General features: G+C 37.0%; 1 protein-coding gene across 8 annotated transcripts in view; it reads right to left on the reverse strand.

The window, feature by feature from the left end:
• The window catches only part of NBEA (neurobeachin), a 582,506-nt gene that overhangs the window by 41,938 nt on the left and 514,824 nt on the right, over positions 1 to 25,744 (reverse strand). For all 8 annotated transcript variants that reach the window (XM_058670864.1, XM_058670863.1, XM_058670859.1 and 5 more), the window contains one exon: positions 11,255 to 11,422. In XM_058670864.1, the coding sequence (XP_058526847.1) occupies positions 11,255 to 11,422 (168 nt within the window). The remainder of the gene's footprint in view (positions 1 to 11,254; positions 11,423 to 25,744) is intronic.

Below are 25,744 nucleotides of genomic sequence, written 5' to 3' on the forward strand. Positions count from 1 at the left end.
TTTTTAGATTTTATGCACAAATATGACACATAACTCAGTTTTGCTTGTTTATCTGTAATATGATGCTTCCACTGGGGAAAATTTCTATTAGAGACTTTGTTTTTGTCTTGTCCATACTTCCCATCATCCCATTTCCTAGTACTGTGAGATTCTCCTTTGTAAACTCCTCCAGGACCCACCTAACAGGTTACAAAATCACCCACATCTTCATCCAAGTCCACTTTCCTTCTGCTTACACTCAGAAAGAGCTTTCATCTTCCATGTAGACTAGGGTCACAAGGTATGGTATACCATCTATGCCCTGTACAAAGGTGTTCACTTGGAGGGCAAATGAGTGATAACATGTACCTCAATTCCCAAAGAAGAAGCTCCTTTTTAAAAGATTTATTTTATTTTTATATTAAAGGCAGATTTTTTACAGAGAGAGAGAGAAAAACAAAACAAAACAAAACAAATTTGAGAGTCTACATTATTAGTACATCATACTGTTTGTCATGACACTGTAAACTTGATGCCGTTCAGATACTAAATTTCATTTATTATGTATAAGCTTTTAATTGTTTTTCAGAAAAATCAACACTTCGTAAAGTAGTACTGGTATATTATCCACAATGCTAAATATTGGATTATGTCCAAATCTGTAGTGAATTAGCCGTTTTCAGTAAATTAAAGAAAAATAGTAAAAGTTGCTGCTTATATACACAGTAAAAACTTTCAGAATTTTTCCATAGTATTGTCTGTCTCATAAAGTTCTTATTTGCAACGCTTTATGTTAATGCTTGAAAACAGATACTCTTATTGTTAATCAGAGAGTGCAAATCTGACACACATACAAATGTATGTGATTGATGTTATTTTTCTGTTTCCACCTACAATTCTTTAAATATGCACAAATAGACCGAACAATGAAATTTTGAGAAGCCTGAAATGATAAAAGGAAAAGTTATCTAATGACAGGCTGTATTTTAAGTGATAAACTTTTGCTTCTGGTTTATTGTTGCAATAAAACAAGATCTATAAGGCATTACTTTTTAATGGTGAAAAAGGAGCAAAATAAATCAAGCAAATAATATCTGTACTTTATTATTTCTTGGTTTATAAACATTAAGCTTTATAAAAAATTAAAAATGCTATTTTACATTCAACTGCTTCTAGTTTTTCATAGAAATGACAAATAGGAGAAGAGATAATTTTCCTTTTAACAATCAACCTCACTAAGCTTAAATCTATTTCAGTAAAATTATTAGAATCTTTAAGCAACTATTTGGCAACTCAAATAAGGAAGAATCATATTTGCTTTAATTAGTAGATTACGTTAGATAACATCTGATTCGTTCAGTTATCTACCTTTATTCTTGATTGTTTTGGGGGGTCAACCTAAACAGAATTAAGAGACTTGTCTTCCTCCTTATTTTTATCTCTTCCTTGGAATGAAGAATTATAATGATGATATATAATTGATTTAAATGAGCTTGAAAACGCAAGTTCCATTTCCTCTGGATAGAAAATGTTCTGTTGATATTTTTTAAAGCTAGTCAGTACCACAGGTGTCAAGATCACTCATTTTTTCCAGATAATATTTGCCTAAATTAACTGCAGTAGGAAGAGAACATGTACTTATTGTAGCTCATAGTGGATGTCTTAACCTGGCGGCCTTAAATCAGTTTCTCAGCACAGAGAAACGGATAGCCCGGGGCAGGGGGGAACTGATGGCAGAGCTAGACACTTTCCTTGTCTTCATGAGGCCAGCCTCTATGGACCACATCAGCATACTCCTTCACTCCATACTTCCCCACTGGGCAAGATATTTCCTGTATGGCTTCTCCTTGCCAGGTCCCTTCCACAGTAACTGGGTGGCATTCCTCTCCCTAAAGTTATAGCTGCTGCAGGTGACCACTTTCCTTGTCAGGTTCTAGTAATGGCTTTCTCTCCTTGTCCCCAACAGGGGCCTTCTCTTGGTCATCCACTCTATCATGCCCAGATCTTTTCAATAAAGCAATTTACTAAACCCTTCTCATTATCCGATTTCAAAAGTGTCATAGTGGCAAAATATCCACAAAATGTACCACTGTGATCATTTTTAAGTATACTGTTCACTAGCAGTGGTGTGCACATTCACATTGTACAAACTCCAGACTTCATCTACAAAGCTAAACCACTGCACCTATTAATAAAAGTTATCCCCTACCTTCCCCTAGCTCCTGACAACCATCATTTGACTTTCTATCTTTATAAATTTGACCACTCATGGTATATTCCATTAGTGGAATCGCAGTATTATTCTTTTCGTGCCTGGCATATTTCAAATAGTATTGATGTCCTCAAGTTATGTCCTTTTTTTTTAAGTCTTTATTATCTCTTTGACAAGGTGACGTGCTGAGGTCTTGACAGACACAAATAGGATTGATATTGAGGTCTAACAAATGAGAGAACTACACCGTTCCTTTTTGCTTCATGTCTGAGTATCACTGACCAAAACAATATGTTTAAGCAAGAGACATTTTCACTGAGGCTTTAGAGTATTTGAGAAACAAACACTGTTTTAAAGCTCTGTGGTAGAAGCATCAGAGTCCTTTTGTAATTTTACTTACTGATCCTAAAGATGACAATGAAAATACTATTTTCTGGATGATTCAGAGATTAGGCTGTTTAGAAGCAGGGATTTTAACAGATGGGTCTTTGAAGGATTCTTCCATGTTTTTGGTTCTTTGCTCATTTTTGAGTTGATCCATAGTGTCTAAGGAGAAGACTCAACCTCCAAATGCTTAACCACCCATGGGAGAAATCAAATGCTGCCAAAATCTGTATGGCTGAAGAACTTTACATGAAATAAACTCTATGATAGCTGGTTCATAAGACAGAGGAAGAGGAGGGGAGAGACTGAGGGAGAGGTGGGGGTGCAAAGGAAGGAATCATAGAGAAATAGTGGTACAGATACTGGCCTTTATCAGTTGATTTGGAGTGTCTAATCAAGGAAACCAAATAATAAGATTAACAAAAGTGGTATATGGAAATAACATGAAGACAGATAGTATACAGACTGCAAAATCATAAAATATACTTTTGGTAAATTAAATTCATATTAAAATGTTATTACATGTATTCAGCAGAAGAAAATATTATTGAATTTTTATATAAGTGGGAAACCATAATTTAGATGTACAGTATTTGGTTTTAAATGGTTTTAATAGGCTCATAATCAAGATGTTTAAAATCTTTCAAAATGAATCCTAAACATCTAACTGATTTGCCTAGGTAGTTCAAATTGAAGCATGCAGTATGTTTTGAATAATTGTTAATTTATGCTGAGGTAACACTATGCTAATGGAAGATAAGGAAATCCCTTCCAGCTATTTCTATTATAAACTGCAGACTGCAATTTGCACTCCTCTTCCCTTGAGTAATATACGTCTCTAGACCCTTGTGAAAACATTTGCTGTTAATTTCTGAAAAATCAATAATTAGCATTTCTCAACACCACATAATAAAAATAACACAAGGATGAGAAAAAAAACACATCTTACATAAATGACATACATCTTTGACCAGTTGCATTATTTATGCTTTTCTAGTGAAGGATTGATGATCACAGACTACTTAAGGACTGCACTAATTATGTGAACAAAAGATAAACCTAAATTAAAGATTTATTCACCAACCGAAGTTAAATGTGTGTCAGTAATTTGCTTGATACTTATTTCTACTTGAAACTTACTCACTTAACCTTCACAATAAGGCAAGTGAGAAACACAGGACAAACATTTGAGCTTTATAGCTTTATTAATTTAGGGGATCATATTTTCTCATGCTCCTAAAATGCCCCTTTAACTTCAAAGTGCTTCTAATATAGACCCACCATTTAAATTTGGTTTATATATTTGCTTTGCTTTTCAGAGCAGTAAAACTTCAGTTTTTATAGGGGAAAACTTATATGATTTTAGGAAATCTTAATCAGCCATTTTGCTGAGCATTTCTTTTTTTTTTTTTTTTTAAGATTTTATTATTATTGGAAAGCCGGATATACAGAGAGGAGGAGAGACAGAGAGGAAGATCTTCCATCCGTTGTTTTTCACTCCCCAAGTGAGCCGCAACGGGCCGGTGCACGCCGATCCGAGGCCTGGAACCAGGAGCCTCTTCCAGGTCTCCCACGCGGGTGCAGGGTCCCAATGCATTGGGCCGTCCTCGACTGCTTTCCCAGGCCACAAGCAGGGAGCTGGATGGGAAGTGGAGCTGCCGGGATTAGGACCGGCGCCCATATGGGATCCTGGGGCTTTCAAGGCGAGGACTTTAGTCGCTAGGCCACGCCGCCGGGCCCTTGCTGAGCATTTCTTATGATCTCTCAGACTAACTGCCGGGAGGAGAACCCTGCACACCCCTACATGAAGACAAGGAGGGATGGGGGCACTTGTAAATGAACAAAAATTGTACAGTTTATTCGGGCAGATCTAGAACCTGTGTTGATGTTTCTTGTCATATTACAGAAAAAAAACCGGGGACCAGGGTTGTGGCACAACAGCTCAAGATGATGTTTGCAACACAGGCATCCCACATAAGTGCTGCTCGAGTTCTGGCTACTCCTCTTCTCACCTCGCTCCCTGATAATAAGTCAGGGAAAGCAGCAGCAGATGGCCCAAGAGCTTGGAATCCTTTTACCCTTTCACTCAGGTGGGAAACTCAGAGTTCTGAGCTCCTTGGCTTCAGCCTAGTTCAGCTCTGGGTTGGTGCGGCCACTTGGAAGTGAACCAGGAGATGGAAATATTTTCCTTCTCTATAACTCTGCTTTTCAACTAAATAAATATTTACAAAAGAGATTATGAAGAAAAGAGAGAGATGTCAATTACGGAGGAAGGAAAAGACAAGAGGCAATGAATTCACAGAAAGAATAATAACTTTTAGTGGCTTTCCAGCGCTGCCACTGGTATAATTGAGCCATATCATCAGGATGAAATGTGTGTTACTTTTTCTCTAGTAAATTGTATAAGTTCACTTTTTTTTTTAGGAATCCCAGTCTTGCAGCTGTTTTGGTTAAAGGCACATCTGTCTTGTTGGCATGTCAGCAGCAAGAAAGTGAAGTGAGAGCTGAAATGATCCGGTATATTTTGTTTGGGCATATTTTTTATCAGAACAGATCCAAACGGATATTTTGTTTATTATCACTGTCATATCAAAGAAAGAGATAAAAGAAGAAAACACAAAACCAAGACAAATTTGTAACAGAAAATGAAAACACTATATTTTAACTGCTGATAAAATTAAAATATACTTGATATTTCCAGGATAAATGTATATAATCTATATAAAGTAAATGTTGCACAGCCCTCATGTCCAAAGAGCTTCTAGCAAATTGACTCATGATGCTAGGATTTTATGCATCTCTTACTGTCAAAGGAAATAAACAAACCAAGAATGATGTAATGCTTTGGTTTCATGACACTGACTACCGGTATCACGACAAGCTCAGAGCCTAGCAGCTTGTCAGTAGAATGTCTGATGTGAGTTTACAGCTATTGATGGAATGTTGACTTCATTCTTTTCTCTTCCTAGATAGGTTCAGATTTAATGTAGTACCACAATTATGTTAACTGTTTAGATAATACAAATGAAAAAAGAATGCCACCCTCTAAAAATTTTAACAATATGTAAGTAATAATAAAGACCAGAAATGCTACTTTTAATTTTGCCAGGACAAAGGAGTACCACAGGCAATAAGAAAGCCACAATTAGGCTGATTGATAGAATTTTGGAGACATTGTTGGGAAATTCAAAATAAATAATTACTTGGTTTAATCAAATGATAATCAACACAAAAATGAAATACAATAAAAAACACACAATTTTGTCTTTGGCTATCATTTTAAAAAGTAATCGATATCATATAAAATTAGTATCATATATAGTAAAATAAATAATTATAACAAGTTATTTTAAGATTATTTAATTATGCATATATGTACTTCTAAAGAGTAGGTATCATTTGGCATCACCTTAGTAGTTAAAAATACAAGGCAAATCCATATTTTTTAGGTGGAAAAACAAAGGTAGGTTAAGTGACGAAGTTGATGTCACTGAAATATTAATTGTGGGCAATGATAAACCAATATCTGATTTCCATTCCTTTATCAGCTTATTATATGCCATATAATGTGTCATGCAGTGAGGAGACAGGCTTGAGTAAGCATGTCTATAGTACAAGTGTGATACTTTAAAAAAGCAATTTAGAATGAAATCTTTTTCACTTACATAGTAATAAATAAATTTTCTGTGGTTTTCTCTGTTAACCAACTACCATCGATGACATAATCCCATAGTAATCGGGAAGCATTCACACACACACTGATAAAATTCTGACTTTTTTCTTAGGCATAAACAAATGACCAATAAAATGGCTGATGCTTAAAAAAATGATCTTAACTTTCTTCCTCTAATTTTTGGAAAATTTATAGTTAAAAATTTTAAGAATTTCAAAGGATAAACCAAAAAAATGGAAATACACATTTGGTTTTATATAATACTTTAAGAATCATTATGGAAGTAAGAATAATACTATTCTGAAAAATGTACATTTTAGTATATAGAGCTATAGCTTTTTGCTTTCGTTTTTTTTCTTTTATTCTTAAAAAACTATTTATTTTTTTGCTTAAAATCAGTTACAGAGGGACAAAGGCACAGAGAGAGACCTTCCATCTTCACTTCCCAAATGGCTGCAAAGGCAGGAGCTGAGTCAATCCGAAGTTTCCTCTGGGTTTCCCATGTGGGTACAGGGGTCCAAGGACTTGAGCCATTCTCCATGGTTTTCCGAGGCATCAAGAAGGGAGCTGGATTGGAAGTGGAGCAATCGGGACACAAACCTGTCCCTATGGGTTGCCTGCATCACAGGCTTGGGACTAGCCCAGAATGTTGCTATGCTGAGTTATATGTTTAAATTCTTAGGCTAAAGAAGCCTTGACTAAAGAATACAGAGACTTTACCTAAATCCTGATTCTAACACAAACACATACACACACACCTCTTGAAAAAACTATGTAACAGGAAAGTTAAGTTAGATTAATGGCATAATGTAGCTTCCCAGTAATGTTGCATCTTGGAAGATGGCACGTAGTTGGGTTCCTGCCAGTAATGTGAGAGACCTGGATTATGTTCAAGGTTCTTGGCTTCTGCCTGACCCAGCTCCAGCTGTTGAGAATATCTGAGGAGTAAGCCAACAGATCTTTGTGCCTTTTAAATAAATAAAATTAGTTAATAAATTAGAAATCTAAAATAATACCCAGGGACTAGGAATGATATAGTGTATGGGAATTACGGGGTTAGATGGGCTTGGTATGCATATTCAAAAACAGTACAGGGGGTGGGGATGTGAATCTAGAAGAAACGAGCTGGGAGCTTTGCAGTGGTGATAGGTACACAGGGCTTTATTACATCACCCCTTCTCCTGTTTTAGGGAAGAAAAAGTTTCTCACATCACTCTAGCTCATCTTAGACACTAGACCAGTGTCTTCTTAAACTTTAGTGCTTCCAGCAAGCCACCTGGAGATCTTAGTGCACAATGTGACTTAGGAGTTCTGGTGGGGTGATACTGTATTGGGCTATGAACCACATTTGAATAGCAAGGGGTTAGGATACTGTGATTATCGTGGCACTCATGGTTTCCTATTTCATATTTCCAGGTCATAAGATGCAGTTCCTTGGGCATCACCTTAGTAGGTAAAAATACAAGGCAAATCCATATTTTTAGTCAATAAAAATGGGTAAGAGAGAAAATTCATTATTGTGCTTGAAAAGCACTGCTCAAAATCATTGAGTTCATCTTGGAAAAAAAAGTGTCTAGAAGATTATGATGTAAGTCAAGACTTGAGACAATTTAAATAATATCTACTATCCAACAGATCTGGTGTTTACGTATTACCAAGAGCTTTGTACCAGAACTGTGCTGTCATGTTTCTGCCCAGAGGCTGTCATGATAAAGTTTATTCTCAATTACTGCTTTACAAGTATAAAGTAAGTTAGGCTGTCATAATTTTCTCAGCCAGAGATCCTAACTTGTCAAAGAATGTCAATTTTTAATCTGACATGGAGAAGAAAATTATCTGTTATTCTGACCTCTAATTTCTTGACATTTTAATGCCATAATTGCTGTGGTTACTGCTGCTTCATGACTTCACCTGTCACGAAAGAACGAATCAATAACCTTAAGCCATTTCTCAGACTCTGGCACTAACTAAAGCTCAAATTTATATGGATTGTAGAATAGTTTTTACCAAAGGGATTATATTGGGATATTCATGCATTAACAATTTCTCTTTTTAAATCTGCATTTGAATATGGCACAAACGCATTTTCCTTAACCTTGTTGGAGCTTAGTACAAGATAACTACACTTCTTTCGGCTTTATCTATGAAGCAATCTGCATTTCAAAAATAAGAAGATGAACACTGATGAATGAAAGAAAGATGCTCTGTTCAATAAAAGAGTTACTGTTTCAAATTCTGATTTTTTTCAAAAGACTGTGTTCAGCAATTTACATGGGAATACCCTCCCTCAGTCCACAGACAGCAGTGCAGATCTCCAGAAATTCAACACTGAGGCTTCAGAAAAGGTATTTTGCTGTAAGAAGTTCTATAGGGATTCATATATAGGTAAGAGGGCACAAATGAAATCAAATAATGGGTATACTTTCTTCCACATATCTACCCGGCACTTTCTTGTGAAAGTAGACAGTTTTTATAGAAAACATGTTAACGGTTTATGGAGAGTGCATTAGAGGTAGTGCGTGATTAAGTAACTTGGCTACATTTAGTGAATTCACAGGTTGGGTTTCTCATGAATAGGAGGGTACCACTCTTCGAGACCTTAAATTTTAGTGCACATTTAAAAAATGGAAACATCTTAGGTTTTAACTGGCTAACTGGCATTAGCATTAATGGGAGTACAGTGGAGGGATAATAATGGGTAGCAGGATGAGGGAAATTAACTTATTTGTTTTTTTTTTTAAGATTTTATTTTTATTGGAAAGTCAGATATACAGAGAAGAGGAGAGACAGAGAGGAAGATCTTCTGTCTGCTGATTCACTCCCCAATCAGCCACAAATGGCCAGAGCTAAACTGATTTGAAGCCAGGAACTTGAAGCCTCTTCTGGGTCTCCCAAGTGGGTGCAGAGTCCCAAGGCTTTGGGCCATCCTCCACTGCTCTCCCAGACCACAAGCATGGCGCTGGATGGGAAGCAGGGATGCCAGGATTAGAACCGGCGCCCATATGGGATCCCGGTGCGTTCAAGGTGAGGACTTTAGCCACCAGGATCCTGGTGTATGCAAAGTGAGGACTTTAGCTGCTAGGCTACTGCGCAGGCCCAGAAATTAACTTCTATTCCTTGAATTTAAGTAATGTCTATACACACTAGGTGGTTCCCCAGTGGTCTCAGGGAGATGGAGAGTCTGTAAGCAATCTTGTGTTGACACAGGTCTACAGGGTCAGTGCACATAGGTCTTCTGGAGTATGCTTGAGTCTATGCTGGCAAGAGGAGAGAAGGCTGGTATTTTAGGTGTGTGTCCCTTTGCATTTTGTGTTCTAAGAAATGACACAGAGGTTGTGGGTTCAGGAAGGGAGGACCAAGGTGTGTGGGGGAACAGCATACATATCACATGATAGCTCTGGGAATCTCTAATCGGACTTTAATATCTGTCACCTACTTGCTCAGAAAGAGCCTGCTGGAAGGAGATGGAGTCCTGATCCAAGCCGATCTAACACTAGGCAGTCTGCATTGCTATGAACTCATAAGGATCTGCAGTATCATGAATGTTCAGACCATTACGTAACAAGTAAACAGGTGTTTGACCTGCCTCCACCCAACAACGAAATTAAAATTGTACATTTTAAAATTGTTTCATTATATACAAGGTGTACTGCATAATTGATCCCAAAGGATTGATATGCAACTTTCTTTAAGAAAGTCCATAGGAACAAAAAAGTCTGTGATATTCAAAACCCCCAAAACCAATTTGGAAATGGGCTTGGACAATGAATTATTATTTTTGCCAGTTTCAAAGGTATTAGATGTAAAATAAGAACACTATTAGTAACGAGTTTATAAAAAAGGTATGTTTTAATCTAAGGTATGTAGTTATGAGAATAACTTTAGACTTATCAAAATATACAACCTGATTACACTTTGTACACACTGGAGCTATTTGGGTGAGCGGTGGTTGGGAAAATCTATTTCACCAGCCAATTTCATAACGAGTGTGTCTCTCTCAATCATTCATTCTCTGTTGATCTCTTGGCTTCAGGCAATAATCCCATTTCCTCGTGCATACAATATGGCATAATATTGCCCCTAATAGCATGCTTGCAATGTGTTGTTTGAATATTTAGCCCTGAGGGTTCAGTGATCAATGATTATGAGACATTTCTCCTCCCTTTCCTTTCCTCTTCTCTGTTTGCAGTCATGCAAATGGAGCCATTTTAGTTTTCTAAGAGGTATGTAAGAAATAGCTTTATGAATGTAAATGTTTTAGTAGAGCTTCATTTCCCAAATCTACAGGTTTTCTGCCTGTAAAACTAAAACTAAAAATCATTCTGCTGACTGGAAACAGACATGATGACTTTCCTGCATAGAGCAGATGGCAGGTATCTGGTATAGGGAGTTGGGGACAGAGCTTCCTTGCAGCAACATTCACTATGCAGTAGCGTTTGCAGCTTCACTCTTCTGATCTACCTGAAATCATTTTGTGCATGTAGAAATGATTTAAATCATATTTTACACAAGTATTTTCATTGGAAATATGAACATACCATTATGTATATTTATACATATATATGTAATTCTTAGCTGTTATAAACACTTCCTATGTTGAGAACACATGTGAATAAAATATTACGAATTCATTGACACACTTTGTGAGTATTCTGTCTAGAAGACTGTATTTTTCTTTGTTCAAGAAAATTTCACACCAGTATGTGATTTTATTGTGACCTACTCACACCTGGACACTCAACCTAACTAAGCATTTTAATATAAACTAGGAAGTACGACAAATAAAATAGGGATATAAACTTCACTAAAAAGTCTGTAATTCCATAAAGGAATGACATGCTGATCCATTACATGTTTTTGACATCTCCATCTTCCACATCTGTCAAGAACCTGAAATTTATGTTTTATAAGAAAAGTTACGTTGAAAGGAAATTCATGCAGGAAGAGTTAAACAGACCTGCCTTTCAGAGATGTCATTTTGGAATGCTGTGTGCCTTTGCACTTACCTCCCTGAGCACAGGGTCGGAGATGCTATCCAGGTTCACAGAGCCTTCATAGGTCAGGTAGTGGAAAACGTTGAGAGCACGCACTGCCTCTGGTCCTCGTTGTTTGTAGCCAAAGATAAGATCGATCCACTGATGCAATTGGCAAGAAACAAACTCACTTTCCAGGGCCTGAAATGGGTCAGGAAAGAAGTGAGAGACAGCCCCCAATTAGTAGATTCACTTTGAAACATTCTGTATAAACAAGGAGCATACACTTATTACATTCCTCTATTTGATCTGAAAATATTAGGTTTTCTTCTCCCAGAAATGGTCAAATACTATTTCTAATATGATCTAGATGAAAATGATCTCTAAGCAGCTTAACATTCTCTTGGCTCTGTTACATATACAAAATAAATTTTATTACTACATACAGTCCTTGCAAAAACACTTTGATCTAAAAGAAAAATAAATTGAAATACTTGCTTTAATAATATTTTACAACAATTTCATTTTCAATTTTCAATATTAGTTTGAGGTTAAATAATTTTGTGAGAAACTCTGGTGCACACTTATTTTCTTCACTAAAGTTCTCCAGCATACCTCTAAGATAATTGGAAAGAAATGCCTTCCTTCTGCAAGAAATTAACTCATAAAGTTATCACATAGTTTGGGTTCACTAGACATTTTGGGTGTTGGCTAGTTAGTGCCAAACTGAAAGTCGATGATCATGTTAAGTTTGCATAAATTGCCTGAATAAAAGGCATTTTTAAAATAAATATCCTAAGGTGTGTCAGATGCTTCCTGGAAGAATCCTGAGAGTAAGCTAGGGAGTTTTGTTCCAGATCAGGATAGGAGAGGGGTGGTGGAAGTGTGTTAACTATGCCTCGCCCTCTGCTGCATTAATTGACCATCTATTTCCTTTTCATTTAAAGAGGACACTGATTTCAACAGCATGAACAAAACATTGTACATCTAGCTTCTTAAATTTCAGCCTTGCAATAATTATATAAAACAATTTTCAAAATTAAGCTGTCACTGACAAGTGAATGAAGTAATTTTCTGGCTGAATGGCCCTGATTTCTAAGGTGCTGAAATCAATTTGTATTTCACCTAATTGATAATTGATTTCCAAATTAACTCTCTCCAAATTGCATTTCATTGTTAAAGAATATAAAATATTCTGAGTAATATTTTACAACTTTCTAGTGATTACATTTAACTTGCAATTTATTCTCTTTGACCTTTTTCCTGAATCAGTTCTTTTAAAGTTTTTGCTACTACTGTATTTACATTAATCATTGCGGATGTTTCTCACTCAGAAATAAAACCAATTAAGAGTATTCATGTTAACACCACATAGTCTTAAAATGAAAGTTCAGTCTAGAACACAAAAAATGAGACAAAAAACACAATGAAGGAAATTCCAATTACAACTCTATACTGCTCTATTCAATTTACATAAATATGATCCTGTCAAATTACATAAGTAGAACTTAGTCAATTAAGAAAAGTCAGTAATATTTTTCAGTGCCTAGTGCAATAAATGAAAAAAATTAAAAAGGAGATTTCTTATCGAGTAGCTATTACTGAAATCTATCTAAAGGAATTCAAAATAATTGTGGAATCAGATATATTATTTTAAAGGAATACCGTACTAACATGATTGGGTGGGTAGCAGTTATTTGAAGCAAATCTTATGGATTTTACAAAAGAAAGGACTTAGAAAACGACCTACTATTCTGGTATAGAGTAAAATCATTATTGGATAAAACATGCAATCATGTGGTGATATAGGAAATAACTTTCCACTAACTTGAGTTTGCAAAATACATTGATTTCCTTTTATCTCTACCATCTATCTATGTTTATTTCCCTTCTCTATCACATGTAACCAGCTACTGAGTTTAACGTTGGCTTTTGGCTTACATGGACTCTTCTGAAAGTGTGATACAGCCTCTCTGTGTTCGTAGTTTTGATTATAACTACCATCTAGGGTTACAGATTTCATCATGTTCTGCACTGTTTTCACTGGGCACTGCTTTCATCAGCTACCTATGATGTTGCAGGTGCAGTTAGGCCATTGCTTCTCATGACCTCACAACTTCCCTGACCTGTAACTTTGCATATCATAAGATTGTGACAAAAGACTTTTTTAACATGACTTTTTTGGTTTTTGTAAGAAGTTCTTTGAAACTTCTATAGTGAATTATGGGTGATGTGTCACCACACTGGGTATAGCCACAGTGAATCTAGGTCATTGGTGGCCAGCTGCTCACACAGTGACTATCTCAGCTCATACCCACTACTTCTTGGTATTATGTAGGCTTCTAATGGCTCAGTGTAATAGATACAAAATAATCATACGATTTTACTTTATAGTTCTCCGATTAGTGATTACTTTGGCACCATTTTCTTAAAAAGAATATTGATTTATTTATAAAGTAGAATGACACAGAGAGATGAAGAAAGAGATATTTTCCATCTACTAGTTCACTTCCTAAATGTCAGCAATAGCTGAGCTGGGCCAGACCAAAGTCAGGAGTCTAGGCTCATTCTGATTCTCCTCTGGGAGTGACAAAAACCCCAAGAACTTAGGATATAACCTGGTCCCTACCAGGCACATTAGCAGGAAGCCGAATCAAATCGGTGGGAGGGCAATCAGGCAATTTCACATGCCTTGTGGGCATCCCAAGTAGCAGTTTAACCTACCATGCCACAATACCTGCCACAAAATTGGACAGATTTGAAATATTCCTGTGTGTTTTCGTTTGATTTGCAAATTTCCTATTTGTATCTTTTATTCATTTTTTAAAATTTATTTATTATTTTTAATTCATTAATTACATTGTATTATGTGACACAGTTTCATAGGTACCTGGATTCTCCCCACCCCTCCCCAAACCCTCCCACCATGGTGGATTCCTCCACCTTGTTGCATAACCACAGTTCAAGTTCAGTTGAGATTCCCCCATTGCAAGCACTTTTATTCATTTTTTAATGAAGGTTGCTATCACCATATTGTTGGTTTGAAAGAGTTCTTTGTATATTTTAGCTAACAGTCCTCTGCTAGTTTAGACACTGCAAATACATTTCCCAGAGGCCGTGTATCTATTACACGTATCCATTTTTTGTGTGTGAATAGTCAGATAATTTTGAAATGATCAAATAATTTACAAATTTATGCTCTTGGGTTCTGATTTGAAGATTAAAGATAAATTTTTACAACTGATAAGTTTTCTTTGTAATTATAGTTACAATCTCATATTTTGTTCTAATTCATCTAAAATTTATTTTCATTCATCCATAGCATCATTTTATTTCTATATTAATGTTTTGTTTATGTAGTGATGACAGTTTATTTTGAAGTTTTATATTTATAATTACTCATGAGATTGGTGCTGTTTTTTTTTCTTTTTCCTCCCTTGAGCTACTTTTGAAAATGAGGTCCTTCTAGCCTCATAAAGTGAATTTTGAACGGCTTTAAATATGTTCTGAAAACAACTTGCATAAGAAATTCACTATGCTTTGAAATTTTGTAAAATTCTGTTAAATAACATGGCCCTTAATTTTTGTTAAGATTATGGGAAGGCTTTATCATTTAAAACATTTCCTTAAAGGCTATAAATCATAATTTTGGGATTTTAGTTTTTTGTCAATATTCATCCATTTCACTTAAGTTTTAAAACTTATTAGTTCTAAACAATGTAATTAAGTTTTAAATTTTGTGTTTATAGCTATTTGTGTTTTATATTGTACATAGTAACATGGTAAATGAATTGATAATTAAATCTAGTTATATTTTATTTAATTTTTATTGGTTATGAAATCAAATGACAAGCATATGATGAAACACAAGGTTAAACAGGAAAAATTCAATGGACTTTTTGTCTTGCTAGTACTCTGTAGAAAAAAGTTAATCTAGTTAATTACATTTGAAGGCTAAATTTAGTTCAAAATCACATCTATATCTAAGAATTGAATATCAATTCAATTATATGAATATAATTATATTCGATTATATATGAATATCTAGCTCATAAGTGTAACAACTTAAAAAGCTGAAGATTGACATGAAGAGCCTTCATTGTACCACGAACACTATTAATTTGTTCTTAAATCTATGATACCTGCTTATACATTTTTTTCAAAAGTGTGTTTCCATGAACAAAGACACTTTGGATTTTGAAACAAAATTTAAGTACAATAATTTCAATTGAAAAATATAAAGAAATACTTGATTACTAAGCTATTAGTGTTATAATGGTCTTAACAGCGTTCCCTAATAGCTACTTGCATATCTGAAGGCAGAAGCAATTGTTTTAAGCCTAGATAAATCAATTGCCAATCCATAACTCCACCCTACGGATCTGGGAGGAAGGAAATAAAGATTACTATTTTAACCAGAAAGGATATATCTTAGATGGGTAACACTTACTTAATTCTAATTTCCATTTTGTTCCATAGGTTTTAGATGGTAGACAACTCTTTTTTTTTTTAAGATTTATTTTATTTTTATTACAAAGTCAGATATACAGAGAGGAGGAGAGACAGCGAGGAAGATCTTCCGTCCGATGATTCACTCCCCAAGTGACCGCAATGGCCAGTGCTGTGCTAATTCGAAGCCAGGAGCCAGGAACTTCTTCCACAAGCAGTGAGCTGGATGGGAAGTGGAGCTGCCGGGATTAGAACCGGCACCCATATGGGATCCCGGTGCATTCAAGACGAGGACTTTAGCCATGCTGCTGGACGCAACAACTCTTTCTTTGATAGGTTTTGCAATGAAGCTTTTTTGAAACTTTGAATGAAAGATACCAGACTACAGAAATTAAATTTTGAAAAAAAATTTATTCCTCCTGATTTTTAAAATATGAGGCCATGAAATCCCTATCTCTTTCTCCAGACTGCAGCAAAAACCTTTCCCCATTCAATGCTCTTGTAACTTCATTTTTTTGTTTTGTTCTGTTTTCATTTTGTTTTGTTTTTTTCTCATCACTTCAATAATATGCTTTAGGTACTACAAATTCTCTAAATAGACTTGCTAATATTCAAGTGACAGTCTGAAAATCATATTGACACTTCATTAGTGTTTATGTGAGCCTACCTTCCAGGTTACACTGAACTTGTAGCAATTATCCACTGACAGTTTAAACTATTTTAAGTGATGACAACACAGTTATTTTAAGTGTTCATCTTGCAGAGGCTTAGATCACCCATTACTTGATTGTTCACTAGCTGTATCATAGAGAAGACTACTTCCCAGCCTTCATCTCTCCCATACAGCAATTTTTCCCACCTTCCTTCTCTAATGCAGTCCATCCTGCATTCTGCTGGTAAAACAGGTTTCAGAGCCAACACACCCACATTGACTTCTTCCTTCCTAGGCTTTTTCTGACTCAATCCACTCAATGTAAGCTCTCCCCGGCTCAGACCTACCTTGACCCTAACCTCCCCTGATTTCTCATGACTTCCTGATACACAGCCTCAGTCCAGGTAGTACATTCCTTCTTACTTAAAAACTAGTATTTGTTTCTTGAGTTCCCCTGCTCCATGTTCTTCTTTTTTCCTCATAAATGTCTGTAACACTTTTCATCACTTTCCCTTCTTTTAGTTCGTGTGGTAAGATAATATCTATAAATTTACTTGTGAAATTAGCTTACATACAAATAAAACAATGTAGAAAATAACAGAATTATTATCAATTAAGCATTCTATTGTTGTACAAGTATAATTCTATATTCTTCATTCAAGTGTAAGGAATTTCAAGGTAGACTATAAAATGCTATTTTTTATTACCCATCACTTTAAATATATACATACATACATATGTACACATATACATATACTGTGCATGTGTTTAGTTGAGAGGGAGGAAGACAGAAAGAGAATCATCCCATCTACTAGTTCACTCTCCAAAAGGCCAGTAACAGCTGGGTTAGGACCAGGCTGAGGCCAGAAGCTGAGAATTCCATCCAAGTCTCTGACACGGATAACTGAGAACCAATCACTGGGAACATCACCTACCACCTCTCATGGTCCACACTAGCAGAAAGCTCGAATCAGGCAGAGCCAGGAACTGAACCCAAGCACTGTGACAAGCACACAGATGTACCAACTGGTATCTTAACCACCAGGCCAAACACCTGCCACCAGGAACATTTCTCATCACTCTTAACCTATCATTTAATAAGTATTTAATAAATATTTAGAGGTTGATTAATTACAGCAGTGAAAAAGATGTGATGGTAACAAGAAGAAAGAATGATAGAAATGTCAAAGTGAGGGTGGGACTAAGAAAAAGGCTCATTCATTCATTCATTCATTCAACAAATACTGTTAAGTACTGGACACTGTTCTGGATCACAAGACTATGGCTGTGGGATAATACAACCAAAATCCTGGGTAGAGAGTTCACAGTGCAGTGAGAGAATGACAGGACTCAAGATAATAAGTAAAATACGGACATGTTGGGAGATGACAGATGCAGAGAAAGAGATAAAAGCAGGACGAGAGCTTAAGGAGGATGTTGGCTGGGGATAGGACTGCTAATTTAGACACATCCAGAGAAGGCTTCCTTGGATTTGTGACAAAGACTGCAATGAGGAACTGAAGCTTAAGGACATCCAAGGGAAGAGGATTTCAGAGGGACTAGGTATCCATTTACGGAGCATCTATTATGTGACATGCAGCACTCTAAGCCCCAGTGTACTGTGATAAACAAGACAAAACCTCTGTTCTCTGGGAGACAGAACGTAGGACATAAACACAACTGTCCAGTAGATGTCTTTGCTGTTCTAGCCATCACTACTTTGCATATCCACCCGCTCCTATGATAGGGACATCTGAGAAAAGCAGCCATTGATTAGATGTAGCAGATGAAGATTACAATAAGCTCTAACTTTGATACCAACCCAGAGTGGACAGTATTACTATCTTCACTATTTCTTTCCATCCAAGCCAGCATCGTCTCCACCTTTATCTTTAACATATCATTTATTCTAGTCTTGTGCCTCAGTCATTCACTCTAAGTATACCAGTGATCCTTAACAAACATAAGGCAGATCGTATCAGTTTTCTGCTCAGAACACTGGCATGACTTTCCATTAGACCAGGGTAAAAAGGCAGTATGTTCAAGATGGCCTCTGAAGCCCTGGGTGCTGGGCCTTGTAGCTGCTCCGTCCTTTTGTGCTACCAGGTACCCTCTTGCTCGTTCCACTCTAACCCACTGGCTTTCTTGCCCTGTACTTCGTACCACACGGCCTTTGCTCCAGTTGCTTCTTCCATGTGCAATGTGCTTCTCCAAGAGAATCACTTTGTTCTTTGCCTCCTTCATGCCTTAGTATAAATCTCAGTGTCACAGGGAGGTAATCTTGCCCACCTTCCTCCATACTTCTGATTCCCTTACCTTGCACTACTTCTTATCATCATAGCATTGATTATCTTATAACACATTATTTATTTTTCTTATTAATTTACTGCTTATTGTCTGTCTTTGATAGAGGGTAAGCTCTGTAAGATGGGGATGTTTGTCTGTTTGCTGGGGTATGTCAAACATGACAAACAGCACGCTGAGAACTCCACAGTCACCAGTTGGATGCACATTATCAGTGTGCAAGAGGTTGTAGGTTTACTTGTGTGGGCTGCTAACTGGATTGATGTTGCTGAAGGCTACTCACTAAGTGGCTCCTTGTTGCATTCCCAGAGCCCAGAACAGAATAAACTACATGATAAGTGCTTAATGATTTTAGAATAAATGGAAACATTTCTTTATAGTAGGATCTACATTTGAAATTTCATATTTACATAATGCCTTGTATATACCTGGGTCTCAGAGATGTCTGTTTCTCTCTGTAACTCTGGTTTTCAAAGAAATCAATTGCTTTTAGAACTAATAAGCAAAGATGCAAGAAACTTCTAAGGGCTGGCCTTAGAAACCATCACCTATGAAATCTTATCTATCTCCTTGCTAATGGCTGAAAACAGCAGTGAGTGATGGCTTGAATGCTTTGGCCCCTGGCACCCAGGTGGGAGACCTGGAGGAGACTTCTGGTTTCAGTCTGGCCCAGCCTTGGCTGTTGTGTGAACTGGGGAGTGAATCAGTGGATAGCAAGTTCTCTCTCTCTCTCTACAATTCTGGTTTTCAAACAGTTAATTAAAAAAAAAATTACGAGAGGAACAATCACCAAATAGGGAAGACATTGCAGTTTTAAGAAATAAAGGTGAATTACTGGAAGTATTACAACTAATAGGTGGCAAAGCAGACACTCAAACATCTCATTACTTTGAATTGCCACATCAGACTTTCAAAAATTCTTCTAATTGTGCTATTGTCAACATTATCTTTTTTAAAATATATTTTTATTTTGAATTTTGAATTGTGGTACAATTTTGTATAGGCTGGGATTCCCTCCCAAACTCCTACCCCCTGTCATATTTTCCCATTTTGTTACAATAGTGTAGTCCTTCATAAGGAATCATAATTCTATCAGTCTCTTACTTAAGTGTACCCCGACATTGTTGGTACAGACAATGTCATTATCTTTTAAGCAAGGCATTTTTTTTAGTAAAATAACCCCAAATGCATTTTTTAGCCACAAAATGGACTTTTCCTTTATACTATGGAAATTTTGTAAAAGAAATGATATAGTAAAAGCAAAAGCACACTGACTCAACTTGCCTGCCTCTGCACACAGTGTGTGTGCTGCAGCCAGGAAGACTGCAGTGGGCCCAACAGCATTAGGCGTCTGCTGGGCTGAGGGCCGGATGAGATTATCAGTGTACATCCGTGAAAGGCCTTTTGCTAAAGCAAATTAAAAAACGAGTGGATTATGATTGATGAACCCAGCATTAGGGTAATGTTATCAGAGATACTTTCAATTTCTGTCCTTTCTCAGGAGGTCAGATTATAATCATGTTAGAACTGAACACAATGCTTTATTAATGTTTCATGAGTAAGTCAGTGGTAATCAGCCTAGTTTTGTGTGGAAAAATGAAAGCAATTCATGATGTATAAACTCAGTACCTTTAGAATTTACTGAAATTTTTACAGAGGTGTCTGTATCACTTTTTGAGGCTTCCCAGTGACACCAAATCGGGAATTCCATACCTCTTCAGTGAAGTAAAACTTGCACCACTGTATTTACAGAACATAAACATTTCTGGAAAAACCACAATGGATGAAAATAAATACATCCATGAAAGAAAGTGCTATTTGATTTTTACAATAAGAAAAGGAAATCAATCTATAGACAAGTAATGGCTAAGACCAATGCATCAAGTACCTGTTCATTTGCTGGCATTGTATAATGAAACCTAGCATTTAATAATCAATGACATCATCCCTTTTATAATATTACTTTGTCTTCTTTGTCTTCAATCAATGACAGCTTGAAAAAAGAAGGAGGGAATGCTCCTGAAGACAGAATTCCAATCCACACAAAGAGATGAGGGCTTTTTACCACATTTGAATGTCATTTTTCTGGGATATATGACATTTTCACTTTATACTTTAGGCTCATAAAGATCTCCTTCAAATAACTGAAGATAATCCAAGTTCAAATTATAAATATACAAGAGCACATTTTTTCTAGATCTATTTCATAAGAACTAAATCCTACATGAACTATGTAGGCAGTATAAAGCTAGAAAATTCTAGTTACACACAATGATATAAAATGGAGGTTGTTTTCATGAAATTTGTGAAAAACTTAAGTACTTCTATGTTTTACACCAGGGCCTAGGCTTCTTATATTAGATAGACACTCAACAAAATAATAGACCTTCAGCAAATAATAGAAATAGTAGAAGGTACTTAAAACAGTTTACAGAAAAATTGGAATTTAAAGGAGTTTATTGGGACTGACAGTTACAGTCGCTGTCTACAGCACCAGCATCCATTATGGACGCCAGTTCGTCATGGCAGCTCCACTTCTGACAAATCCTTACTAATGTGCCTGGGAACACAGCAGAAAATGGTTGGGCTCCTGTAGCCATGTGGGAGAACTGGAAGGAGCTCCTGGCTCTTGGCTTTGGACTGGCCCATCTCTGACTGTCGCAGCAATTTGGGGAGTAAACCAAACTATGGAAGATATCTCTCCCTCTCTCTGTAATTCTGCTTTTCAAATAAATAAAAAATCTTCATCTAAAAATGTAAGTTTGTCTTGGTGCAAGAGATTTGAAATGCATACATTACTTTTTTCACAATAAGCACCTTCCATGAAGTACAGAAAACTATAAAGAGGTGCTATCAAAGAAGAGCACTTCGAGTTGAAGAAAGGCAGTATGGAAGCCACTGAGAGGAGTGTTGTAGAGACACACAGACACACTGTATACACCACTTTTGCACAGCTCTGCCATTACTGTTCCTGGAGGCCACCGTTGGGACTATTTTTACCTTTAATTCTGAAGCAATCAAGAATGGCTGACACACACATTGCACCTTGCTTTCCCCCCTCTATTCTGCAGGGTGCCTTCTAGGCAGATTCAGGAGACAGAAGGTATTTAAAAAAGTTTAAAGTGGTGGGCCCGGCGGCGTGGCCTAGCGGCTAAAGTCCTCGCCTTGAAAGCCCCGGGATCCCATATGGGCTCCGGTTCTAATCCCGGCAGTTCCACTTCCCATCCAGCTCCCTGCTTGTGGCCTGGGAAAGCAGTCGAGGATGGCCCAAAGCCTTGGGACCCTGCACCTGCATGGGAGACCTGGAAGAAGTTCCTGGTCCCGGCATCGGATCGTCGCGTACCAGCCCGTTGCGGCTCACTTGTGGAGTGAAACATCGGATGGAAGATCTTCCTCTCTGTCTCTCCTCCTCTCTGTATATCCGGCTTTCCAACAATAATAAAAAATCTTTAAAAAAAAGTTTAAAGTGGTGATCATATGAAATAGTTGACTGCCATTGATGAAGACTAAATTATAAATCAGGGTGACTAATGCATGCTGAGAAGTCATGGATCAAACAGGTTATATTCCAAAGTTCTTTTAATTATCTGAACAAGCATAGCCAAAGAATCAATATTATCTGAGTCAGGCTAGGTTATCAATCAAGTGAATCTACAAAGTCTGGTGAAGTTTGAAAGGGTATAAGTGGGTCTAGCAGGTATCCCATTTATGGTTCCTACCTGCGATATCAGCTACAGTCAGACAGCCAAAGCACCTAGGTTCAGACATTCCATGAGCTACTTTCCTTACCAGGCTTCAGTCTACCCAATGAAGTAAGGGTCAATAACAGCTCTAAAATTTTGTAACTTGGGCCCAGCGTGATAGCCTAGTGGCTACATCTTTGCCTTGAATGTGCTGGTTTCCCATGTGGATGCCGGCTTTTGTCCTGGCTGCTCCATTTCCCATCCACCTCCCTGCTTGTGATCTGGGAAAACAGTAGAGGATGGCCCAAAGCCTTGGGATGATGCACTTGCATGTAAGACCCAGAAGAATCTCCTGGCTCCTGGTTTCTTGCTTTGGATTGGCTCAGCTCCATTGCAGCCACTTGAGGAGTGAACCAGCAGACGGAAGATCTTTGTCTCTCCTTCTCTGTAAATCTGGCGTTCCAATAAAAATAAATAGATCTTTAAAAAAATTTCTATAACTCCAAGATTAGAACAGAGATTAACATAATTTCTCCCATTGGACACAACTCCTCTTGCAGCTGCTGGGTTCCTCTGCTGGGCAGAGAGAGCCAAGGCTTGTTCAGCAGTAAGCTATGGTTTTCTCTGCAGAGAGCTTCACAGCACTGAATGACAAAGGTAGAAATGGGGCTCACGAAAGGTCAGCTCTGAAGAGCTGCTAAGGCTGGACCATATCACTGGTCTCAGGACACTTCCGGTCATTTCTCTCTTTGTATGCACAATCCAAGGAGTAGGCTCCCTCCGCTTATCTCTCCTGAGTTCCTCTGGCTACTGCTTCTCTATCTGGAAACTGAATAAGAATATGGCCACTTTGCTAAGTACCTATCTGGAATTCTGATTAATCCTTACCTTTGAAGATATTTATTTTTTAAGATTAAAAGAATGATGCAGTTGAAATTCTGACACTGTATCTGACAAAGAATATTCAAAAAAAATTAAAACCACAATAGAACTGGTCCAGTGTTGTGATAGCGACACCAGCATCCCACACTGTAGTGCTGGTCCATTTCCCGCTACTCTGTTTCTAACCCAGCTTCCAACCTAGCTTCCTGCTATGGCACCTGGGAAGGCAGAGGAAGATGGCCCAAGGTCTTGGCATCCTGCTTCTCATGTGGGAGACGCAGCTGAAGTTCCTGGCTTTGGCTTGGCTCTGCCTGGGCTGTTGTGGTCATTTGAACTTCAGCTGGCAGATAAAATATGTCACCCTGTTCACTATGTCTCTCTATTGCTCTGCCTTGCAAATGAATAATCTTAAACAAACAAACAAACAAACACACAAACACCTTTCAAACAGCACAGGCTATAAGCACTGTTACTGCAATGCTTTATCCTGACCTTTCCTATGGGGCTGACACAGGACTGTCACTGTGATGTGAGGCAAGGTGTCTTTCCTGACTAGTAGAAGTTGTGGGCAGCAACTTTTGGAAACAGGAGATTAGAGAAAAATGTCAGTAGTTAAATGGATGGAAAAGAATGCCCTAATTGGCAACCATGTAGCTTTCTGTATAAAAGAAAGTAACTTTTTAGCAGCTGAGTGCAGTATCTTGTCACTATCTTCTAGTATCCAATAGGCAATAGAACCTGTAATGGAAACTAAGTAAGCTACAAAAATGAACATTTCTTCCAGGGCTTTACTTGATTGATATTTACCATAAGGCCTTGATAAAATTATCTAATGTAGTCTAGAAGAGATTGTAAATAACAAAATCTGTATGGCTCATGGCTTTTAAAGAGAACTACATTTGACTCCTGATAATCTGCAAAAGAACATAGAAAATAATATATAAAATTATGTCACTTCATAATGAAGCATCATAATAGCTGCTTAGAACTAGCAACCTTGATTTTCTAAGAATTAAGTTTCATATTTTGTGTAAGAGCTATGGAACCAAACAGTAATATATTTCAGAAAGTTAAGTGTAACAATGCTTCATAAAAGTTCTTGCTTACCTAAAATATTCAAGAAATTTCAATTATTTGGAAAGTGTATCTAGTTGGACTGCATGGTCACCCAACATCCTAGCTGAATGAAGCACTGCAACGCTTTTGCAGATTTACTCACTAGTTTGGTCTATTCTGTTTAGTTTCATACAACTGTTAATTACTGAATGTTTTTTCACCTATGCTAATTGTTAGCTTTTCTTATAGGCAAAAAATTCTGAGTTTAATGACAACTTGTGAATATTTTTAAGAGAATTACTGTCTTTTATTTCTGTTAGGTATATCAGTAATTAAATTATTAGTCCTGGAGGCATATTAACTTCTTTTACTAAGGAGGATGCAAAGGTTGTATATATAATAAGTCATTACTTAATGTTTTATTAAAATAGATGTAAAATATTTTAGTTTCCAAAGATCATGAAGAGATGCTCAACATCAATAGTTACTAGGAAAATACAGACTAAATGCATAACAAGGGGCAGGGGTTTGATGCAGCAGTTAAGACAACAATTGGGATGCTTGCATTTCATATGAGAGTGCCTGGGTTTGAGTCCCAGCTCTGCTTCCAACACTAGCGGAATTCCGGCTCATGCGCCCTGGTGGGCAGTAGGAGATAGCTCAGGTAGTTCGGTCTTTGCTACCCATTTAGGAGATAGACCTGGATTGAATTCCTGAATCCTGGCAAAGCCCCAGAAGCTGTCAATGCTTGGAGAGTGAATACTGTGAATGGGAGTGCTCCGTTTCTTTCTCACATGAATAAATAATGATAAACAAAACTTTTGTAAGATATTACCTGATAACCACTAGAATGGCTGTAATAGAAATAGGCAATAACAAGTTGTGGTGAGGATGTGGAGGAATTGAAACTGTCACACACTGCTTGTGGAAATATAAGATGGTGCTTTCACTCCAGCAAACAGTTTTGCAGTTTCTTAAAAAGTTAACATAAATTTACCCATTTCTTAAGATTTCTTCCCCACAGTTGTGTCAGTATGTCTATGTAAGTGTCTATTACACTTCACCAAATGAGTACCGCTGAAAACAGTATAGTATGCTCCTCTTAGGAACTGTGGCCTAGTCCTGGAATTGGGAAACAGCATTGGCCTCCTGTGTCTATCCTGTCTGTACTGCTATGCATTCAGAGGCCTGAAAAATGTCAGAGATATTTCCTGGTAACTAGTAAGTTTGATCATCTGTAAGTATTAGGAAATTAATATATGTGAAATATTTAGTAGATGGTTAGACTGTTCTATTTTTAAAACATATTTAAGATCAATGAACTTGAAGCTTTATCTGTGAATGATCTGCATTAGTAGTTCATTTACAATGTTAAAAATAAATACTTTCATTTGGTAATCATAAACCTAGATAATCTCAAAGTATTTCAGATTGGATAATATCATCAGAGGCATATTGTATAAGGGAAATGGTGTGACTGGGAGAGGGAGAGTGCAT

Source organism: Ochotona princeps, chromosome 12 (assembly GCF_030435755.1).
Source record: "Ochotona princeps isolate mOchPri1 chromosome 12, mOchPri1.hap1, whole genome shotgun sequence".
NCBI lineage: Eukaryota > Metazoa > Chordata > Mammalia > Lagomorpha > Ochotonidae > Ochotona > Ochotona princeps.